The sequence below is a fragment of the Aegilops tauschii genome, chromosome 5, assembly GCF_002575655.3.
Source record: "Aegilops tauschii subsp. strangulata cultivar AL8/78 chromosome 5, Aet v6.0, whole genome shotgun sequence".
Classification (NCBI taxonomy): Eukaryota; Viridiplantae; Streptophyta; class Magnoliopsida; order Poales; family Poaceae; genus Aegilops; species Aegilops tauschii.
Genome location: NC_053039.3, coordinates 107,488,453 through 107,497,848, shown reverse-complemented (window position 1 = coordinate 107,497,848; position 9,396 = coordinate 107,488,453). Strand labels below are relative to the sequence as shown.

Below are 9,396 nucleotides of genomic sequence, written 5' to 3'. Positions count from 1 at the left end.
GGATCTGAACATTCATGCCACAATAAAGAAGATTACATGGATAAATATGTTAGGTAGCATTCCACATCAAAAAGTCCGTTTCTATCATTTACCTACTTGAGGACGAGCATGAATTAAGCTTGGGGATGCTTGATATGTCTCCAATGTATCTATAATTTTTTTATTGTTCCATTCCATTATATTATCTGTTTTGGATGTTTTATATGCATTAATATGCTATTTTATATTACTGTTGGGACTAACTTATTAACCCAGAGCCCAGTGCCAGTTTATGTTTTTTCCTTGTTTTTCAGTTTTATAGAAAAGGAATATCAAACGGAGTCCGAATGGAGCAAAACATTATGATGATTTTTCTTGGACTAGAAGACATCGACGGAGCTTGGAGAGGGGGTCAGACGATGGCCGAGGAGGCCACAAGCCTGCCAGGTAGCATTCCACATCAAAAATTATGTTTTTATCATTTCCCTACTCGAGGGCGAGCAGGAATTAAGCTTGGGGATGCTGATACGTCTCCAACGTATCTATAATTTTTTTATTGTTCCATGCAGTTATATTATCAATATTGGATGTTTTACAATCATTTTATATCATTTTTTGGGACTAACCTATTGACATAGTGCCCAGTGCCAGTTGCAGGAAATCAATACCAAACGGAGTCCAAATGTAGTGAAACTTTTTGTGGATTTTTCTCGACCAGAAGACACCTGTTGGGCCAAAGAAGTACCAGAGGGGTGCTCCGAGGGGAACACAACCCACCAGGGCGCGCCTAAGGGCCCAGGCGCCCCCAGGTGGGTTGTGCCCACCTCGGTGGCCTCCCGCACCGCCTCTTTGCTCTATAAATACCCCAATATTACAGAAACCCTAGGGGAGTCGATGAAAATCAATTCTAGCCGCCGCAAGTTCCAGAACCACCAGATCCAATCTAGACACCATCACAGAGGGGTTCATCATCCCCATTGGTGCCTCTCCGATGATGCGTGAGTAGTTCATTGTAGACCTTCGGGTCCGTAGTTAGTAGCTAGATGGCTTCCTCTCTCTCTTTTGATTCTCAATACAATGGTCTCTTGGAGATCTATTTGATGTAACTCTTTTTGCGGTGTGTTTGTTGGGATCCGATGAACTTTGAGTTTATGATCAGATCTATGTTTTTATCCATGAAAGTTATTTGAGTCTTTTGATCTCTTATATGCATGATTACTTATATCCTCATATTTCTTCTCCGATATTTGGGTTTTGTTTGGCCAACTTGATCTATTTATCTTGCAATGGGAAGAGATGCTTTGTGATGGGTTCGATCTTACGGTGCTTGATCCCAATGACAGAAGGGGAACCGACACGTATGTATCGTTGCTATTAAGGATAACAAGATGGGGATTATTTCTACATAAATAGATCTTGTCTGCATCATGTCATCGTTCTTATTGCATTACTCCGTTTCTCCATGAACTTAATACACTAGATGCATGCTGGATAGCGATCTATGTGTGGAGTAATAGTAGTAGATGCAGGCAGGAGTCGATCTACTAATCTTGGACGTGATGCATATATAATGATCATTGCCTGGATATTGTCATGATTATTTGAAGTTCTATCAATTTCCCAACAGTAATTTGTTTACCCACCATATGCTTTTTTCTCGAGAGAAGCCACTAGTGAAATCTACGGCCCCGGGGTCTCTTCTTTATTATATTTGCCTTTGCGATCTATTTTTATTTGCTTTTGTTTTCAGATCTATTAATCCAAAAAATACAAAAATACCTTGCTGCAATTTATTGTTATTTATTTTATCTCGCGTTCCCGCGAGATCTATTTATCCAATCTACTACAATTTTACCTATCTTTTTACCCGTGAGGGATTGACAACCCCTCTCTTACGTCGGATTGCAAGTATTTGTTCTTTGTGTGCAGGAGCTATTTACGTGGTGTTGCGTGGTTCTCCTACTGGTTCGATAACCTTGGTCTCATCACTAAGGGGAATATCTACCGTTGTTGTGCTGCATCATCCCTTCCTCTTTGGGGAAATACCAACGTAGTTCAAGCAAACATCAGCCACCATTTTGGCAAAGTTAACTTTAAAAAACCTTAGGTCATTTTCCATCTTCCTCTTATCTTTCAGGACCTTGCAGACTTCTTCAACCTTAACTACATCATGTATCAACCTCATGGTCACCTCCTCCTCATACATAGTCCAGATCCTAGCTAAAGCTTGCTTCAATGGGATTGGCCACTCAGGGTCAATCCACTCCACATAGTTGCACTTGGGTACATCCTATGAATGTGTGAAAAAATAAAATAACATTCAAACCAATGTAGAACCAATTTACTGAAAACAATAGAAACCCACTTAACCTATTTAATTCTGCTAATGTTCTACTTGTACAAATATAATATAGAGCTAAAATACTGCTGTTGTAATATCATACACATAAAAATATAGAGCAACATTACTGATAAAAATATACAACAACAATAATGATAAATAAAAGCAAAAAGAAGATTGCATTGCTTACTACTGCATTGGCTACTACTGATAAATAATATAGAGCTAAAATACTTATAAAGAAGAGTTATGGCCATAGACAATACTTTCATATCAAGACTAATGGCCAGACCATAAAACACTAACAACTCGTACACTACACTCGCTACTTATGCATTTGGTACTATTGTTATATCAAGAATTATGGCCGGAGCATTATACTTTTAACATCCAAATTGCAGAGCATCACAAAATCACAAAAACAACTAATTGCACTGCTCACTTACCTTTTTCGCACAACCTAGAAACCTCCTGCCGCTATCAGTGGATTCAAATGCCAGCAACTCTTCACAGGGGGCTCGATGCTCACAATGCGCAACATGATTCAGAGCCAAGATGATCCATTCCGTGCACTCCATGGTCATAGGTGGCTAAACATAAGCAAAACGGCTTCAATTTCAATCAAGAATAGAAATTCCCCTTTCTCCCTAGAACCCTAACCCTAGATGTGGTTCAAAGGAGCAGATGCTAACCTGACTTTTCATAGATTCATCGTCAGACGATATTGGCGGATTATCCCAAGACACCATGTGTCCCTCCCGTCAGCGGTGCAAAGCCCGTCGTGGCGGCGGATGGCGGCAGCTGCGGTGCGAGAGGGAGGGGAACGGGCAGAGGAGAGAGCGGCTGGATTAAATGCCCCCCGCGCGTGACGAAGACTTAACAGCGGTGGTAACAGACGTCTGGCCTCGGCCGTTTACCCTGGCCACGTGGTTCCGACAGGTGGGCCCAAAATGTCAGATTTTCACTTAGACGCGGCTCACAGCATGTTTAGTGCATTTTTTATTCACTTGCCATAGAAGTGGTGGTATTTCATGATTTTTGGCAAAAATGATAGTTTTGTTGTACACTAGCCACAAATGTGGTGGTTTTCAGCAATTTACTCCATGGGCAACGCAGGACATTGGCGGGGTTTGACGTTGCCAAATAGGAGGGGTGCCTCCATGTCCCCCCCCCCCCCCCCGTCCCCGTCTTGGGCGACTCGGGTGGTGATCCAAACCCTAGCCGTCGGGCCACCCACTTCGCCCTCTTCTCCCTCAGTCGCCACCGGAGGACACCACGGGACTAAGTCCGGTGGCCGATGGTGGTGGCGGGTGCTACTTCTTGAGCTTGCGTTGGTTTTTTCCTTGAAGAGGAAAAGGTGATGCAGCAAAGTAGAGATAAGTATTCCCCTCAGTTATGAACCAATGTCTCAATCTAGTAGGAGGAACACACAAGTCTCCAATAATTGCACCTGCACAAACAAACAAATACTTGCACCCAACGCGATAAAGGGGTTGCCAATCCCTTCAGGGTTACTTGCAAGGATGAGATATGATAGTGATAGATATAAAAGATAAGTAAAAGTGCGAAATAAAATAAAAGTAAATAAATTGCAGCAAGGTAATTTTGTGTTCTTGATTTTGTATATCTGAAAATAGTATGATAAAAGATAGACCCGGGGGGCATAGTTTTCACTAGAGGCTTCTCTCTTGAAAGAAAGCATACAGTGGGTAAACAAATTACTGTTGAGCAATTGATAGAAAAGTGCATAGTTATGACGATATCCAAGGCAATGATCATGTATATAGGCATCACGTCCGAGACAAGTAGACCGAATCCTCCTTGCATCTACTACTATTACTCCAGACATCGACCGCTATCCAACATGCATCTAGTGTATTAAGTTAACAAGAACGGAGTAATACCCATCTCGGTCATCTTTCGATTCACATTTTGCCATATATAATTTCAGCATTTCAGTATGTAAAACACAACATTCAACATGTATATTTAGTATTTCAGCACATATATACCACATTTCCGCACATATATTTCAACATTTGAACATATATATGTTAGCATTTCAGCACATATAAATAACATTTCAGCATTTCAACGCATATATTTCATCATTTCAGCACATAAACATATCACATTTCATCATTTGAACATAAATTTCAGCATTTCAGCGCACGCATGCGCGCGCGCACACAGTCATTTCAGCCACTTAAAGTTTGACACACAAATAAGTTCAACAAACTTATAAGTTCGAGACCACAAATAGGTTCAACACTCAAATGACTAATTGGTTCAACATCTAAAAGCCACTCAAACATATAAGTTCGAGATCACAAATAGGTTCAACACTCAAATGACTAATTGGTTCAACATCTAAAAGCAACTTCAACATCTCCAAAATGACACCAAAAGGTCCAAAGCAACTTGATTAGCTTTCATCTTCTCTCCACTTCATGAGCCTTGACATCTCAAAGCGCCGAATCCTAGTAAAGCGGCGCTAGGGTTTTCATTTTTTAGTGAATGACATAAGGGGCCTACCTGTTAGAATGAATAAGGATATGGGTATGCGGGTACGTGGGTATGGTATTTCCTTCCCTTACCTGTACCCAACTTCCCGATGTGTATGTTTTTTCTCATGTATAAATCGATGGGTAATTATTTTTTCCCAAGTCCTTATCCTAATAGGGTTTTTACATGCCGGGTTCGCGGGCAGTGGGTACCCATTGCCATGTTGAAGCCATCGGGGCATACATCTTCATTGCTTCTAGCGGGGCCTCCCTAATAGAGGCGAATGTCTTCTTTGAGCCAGAGTCAACTATAGCGGGACACTTGACCATTGAGAGGACGTGCGCGCTTCAAGCAGAAGAATGATGGCAGCTGTCCAAAAAAAATAGAAGTGCAACCTCTTTGGAGATGGACGACAATGAAGATGATGGAGAGGAAAGGGTGCCTAGAAGTCCCAATCTGACGTCTAGCGGGTTAGCCCAACGAGAGTAAGAGAGGAAATGAGGAGCTCAAGACATATGTAGAGGTGGAGGCGATGAAAGAAAAAACATCGATGTGTTGCTGAGGATAAGGAACGAGTATATAGAGAGAGGGAACAATACAAGATGGAGATGGAGGAGAAGAACTAAAGAAGATCCAAGATAAGAGAGTGAGATGAGATGCTATGCAAGAGAGCAGGCAACGTCAGGAAGAGACGGAGACACGGCTCGAAATTCAGGTGCGTCGGGCGACAATTAAACGACTAGCCAGGGGAATCGTTTCATCATGTTGGATGCGAACTCTACGGATCCATAGGCATGAGGATTTTGGAAGAAAATGTGAATGTCGATCATACGATGCAGGGACCTTGGACGAGGGGACAACGCACACATCGGAGAAGTGGATGGTGCACATGCTGACAGCTTGTGATTTGTACATATCGCGGGTTAACGCTTTCATTTATGCAACTTTCTAAAACTTATGTGCATGTTTTCTTGATGAGTTAAATGTTTAAATTTGAAGGCAATCGAATTTTTTGAATGAGAGAAAAAATTGGTGGCGACTCTGAGTTTACGCGTCGTCCGGCTAGTCTCCAAATGCCTATGGATCACATATGCATTATTGTGACTACAAATAATATGGCAACTCTGTGATAATTTCTTTTTTTTTGACCGGATGCAAGAGTTGCTCTTAGAATTGGTACTATGCATTATATAGTTCGTGGAGATTTGTTTGGGCCTCCAAACTATTATCTTTTGTGGAATTGGTTGCCATTTACTGATATACTATTATAGACGGGTTGCTTCCTTCTTCGCAATTGCTTTCGGTGTTTTTCTCGTTGTCACAGATATAGATAATGACTTGCTTTCTTAGCTTCTTATTATTGTATTTGATCTAGACACATTAATTATGCGTACAATATCCGTGAATTTTGTTTCCAACTTTAAGATGAATTCAACTAGGAAGCATCATGCATTCTGTTAGGATGCACTAATAATCGCCGTAAGGCATGGAACTGTCTTATACCAACTAAATATCAATTAATTGTATGTTCCTAAAATTTCTACCCTTGAGCAAAGAACCAAGAGCGAAAGCAACCAATATGATCGACATGATATTATGAAATAATATGGTAGTTGTGACTAATCCATTGTCCCCTTGACATACCCAGATATGCAACACGTACTCCATTGCATTTTTGGTTAGTGAGAACGCTAGTACGCCACTTTCGAAAGAAGCTAATGTAACCGCATGGAAGAAGAAGATAATGAATATGCTCTGACAAGGAAGCACCCAATCTCCAAAATAGAAGCCACTCACCGTGATTCAGGCTCTCCTTTCCTTGTAATCTCCAGAATAGATGGGTTGCTTCCCTCGTTGTAATTCCTTTCGGTGTTTTTCGTCACAATGTTCATACATTGCAACGGGATATAGATATAGTGGCATTCTAACGGGATAAAAAAATTCTACTATGTTAGATTGTCATTTATCAGTCCATATTAATGTGATTGTGTAAAAAAAATGTCAAATCCTGCCCATGATTTACCTTATTGATGAGAAAATCAATAAGTAAATTAAAGTAAAATTGGATAAAAGTGAAATTGGTTCGGAAAGTAAGTAAATTAAAGTGATTGATTACCGTAGATGGAAGGTTCGACGAATGGATGGTAAGAAAAAAAGTGAAAGATGAAACTTTACATTCTTTTTAAGCAGTAGAGATAGATATAGACCAATGAATTGTTCTCTTAGCTTTGAGCTTTATTTGAACAAGACAAATTAATTATGTGTACAAGTTCAGTGTCGGTCAGCCATGTTCAAAGGGAATTTTATATCCAACTTTAAGATGAATTCAACTAGTATGAAGCATCATGCATACTGTTAGGATGCATTAATATTCGTCATAAGGCATGGGTCTGTCCCAACTTAATATCGATTCATTGCATGTTCCTAAAATTTCTACCCTTGAGCAAAGAACCACGGGGAATGTACCGAATAAGGTAGTTCTGAATGATCCATTGTCCACTTGACATGCCGAGAGACGGACCGGACGCGTACTCCATTGCATTTTTGGTTAGTGATGAACGCCAGTACGCCACTTCCGAAAGAAGCTAATGTTTTTTTTAGAACGAAGGCTCAAGGGGGAGCCCGACTTTGAATTAACAAAGCCATCAACCGGCCAGGATTACACAAGGCCACCAAGCAAGAGCGACCGAAAGATACAAGGGAACTGACAGAGCAGTTTACAACGCAACGCACACTACTGCACACATAAATATACACCTGAGAGCTCTGCAAGTAATGTCGAAGCCCAAAGCACATCGGCACCAAGAGGCAGGGAGCAGAGTAGCGTCAAGGATCAGCCAAAGGCCAGCAAGAACTGCGCGCAGCCGGTTCGTGTGGTTGGGATCACGAAACCTGTCTTCCAACGCCGAAGAGGACCCCAATCCTCTCACCTAGGCTCGAAGGCGCCGCACCGTCGGGTCGTTGGGCGCTCACCCGAGAGCAAGAGCAGGTGCCGGTCGGAACCCAGAGCAGGCATATCACACCGTCCTCACCACGTCGAAGGCACACCACTAGCTGCACTGGCACCTGCCCGGGGTCACCGAGAGCAGAAGGAAAACCACTGGGAGGATTGGCGAAGAAACAAGCTGCAAGGACCCAAGGTCGAAGCTTGGGAAGCCTCTACTTGGACTCGCAGCCGACGAGCACTCTCCTATCTCGGCACCACTCACCCGTAGAACCAGACAAACCCAAGGCGGCGCCTACAAGGAGGGAACGACGTGCAGGACGCCGCCACCGCCCAACCCGAGACGAGTTTTGGGCTTTCACCCGGGATCTGGGACGGGGATGGATACGGGAGACCTCCGCGGTGCCTCAAAGGAAGAAAGGCGATGCGCGCACGCACCCTCACCGCCGTGGTCGGAGATCTGACCAAGGGTTTCCCCCGGACTCGAGATATGCCACCGGCACCCCGCCAGCACCGGAACTGGCAGCAAAAGCTGCAGATCTGACACAGCCGGAGGGGAGGAGTGAGCAGAGGAGGAGGAGGAGCTCGACCTTCAGATCTGAAGCGGAGGGACCGCGCCACGACCACCACCCGCCGGATCCGCGCCGCCCGAGCAGCCGACGACTCCGGCCGTCACATCCCGCGCACGCCGCCTGTCGCAGAGGCTGCGCCGCCTCGCCGTCCGGGGCCGCCGCCCCGGTGTCCGGGGTCCTTCGCGCGGGAACGAAGCGACGAGAGGCCTCGCCGCCACCTTCATCAGCAGCCGCCGGGGCTTGCTAGGCGTCCCTCAGGTGGCGGCGAGGGGAGGGGGTGTTGGGGGGGGGGGGGGGGGGTGGTGGCGGCGGCGGGGGGAAACCCTAGTCGCCCCCGGGTCGCCCGCTGGGGACGACACGGGAGCCGGGGGGGGGGGGGGGGGGGGGGGGGTGGTCGAAAGAAGCTAATGTAACCGCCAGGACGAAGAAGATAATGAATCTTCTCGGCAAGGAAGCACGCATTCTCCAGAATAGAAGCCACTCACCGTGATTCAGGCTCTTCTTTCCTTGCAGCGTAACAGCTGCGTGATTCTATTACACATACGACAGCTCGCACCGGGTCATGCTACTGCAAATAGGAACACTGCATCGCATGTACGCAACTGAAGCCTCTCAGCAGTTATGAACTCATGGACAGAATGAAGTAAGTCCACTCAGTGAGTCCGATGCCAACCAAATCAACCGCACAAGTCCTCTCAGATAGATTAGTGGAATTAACAGTACTAGTGTTATGAATTTTGTTTCAGAAATTCAGTGCAAAAACAACTGGCTGATAAAGTGACAGGCTTGGTGAACTGAACCAATGGATTATTTTCCCGTGAGTTTGGCATTCAACCGTGTGCTTGCTCGTTCGATCAGGTGCTTAGTGGTAGCAAACCGGGAGCAATATGAAGACTCTGTTTTGAAATTAGCGGTGGGTGGACTCACTTTGCTTTCTCGTTTGGAACAGAACAGTAGGCATCAAAGCTTAAGTAACGCTGACCAACTTCAGCACTCACGACGAGATGGAGACGAGACGACGTCGCGCCTATATAAACAAGCTAGCCTGCACGTCC

At 44.4% G+C, this 9,396-nt stretch overlaps 1 protein-coding gene across 1 annotated transcript; it reads right to left on the bottom strand.

The window, feature by feature from the left end:
* Positions 1–1,781: 1,781 nt before the first annotated feature.
* Positions 1,782–3,157, bottom strand: LOC141022334 (uncharacterized). The gene is made up of 3 exons (XM_073498608.1): positions 3,013–3,157; positions 2,767–2,910; positions 1,782–2,269 (listed from the first exon to the last, which is right to left on the bottom strand). Exons 1-3 carry the CDS (start codon positions 3,067–3,069, stop codon positions 2,000–2,002), a joined length of 471 nt encoding a protein of 156 aa, XP_073354709.1. The 5' UTR covers positions 3,070–3,157; the 3' UTR covers positions 1,782–1,999.
* Positions 3,158–9,396: the final 6,239 nt, after the last annotated feature.

Bases quoted from the DNA above. Each gene is read 5' to 3' on its own strand.
- LOC141022334 (XM_073498608.1), bottom strand. From the start codon at position 3,069: ATGGTGTCTTGGGATAATCCGCCAATATCGTCTGACGATGAATCTATG. The intron at 2,911-3,012 runs GTTAGCATCTGC...GCTTATGTTTAG, and splicing joins ATGAATCTATGAAAAGTCAG to CCACCTATGACCATGGAGTG. The intron at 2,270-2,766 runs GTAAGTGAGCAG...ACACATTCATAG, and splicing joins TTCTAGGTTGTGCGAAAAAG to GATGTACCCAAGTGCAACTA.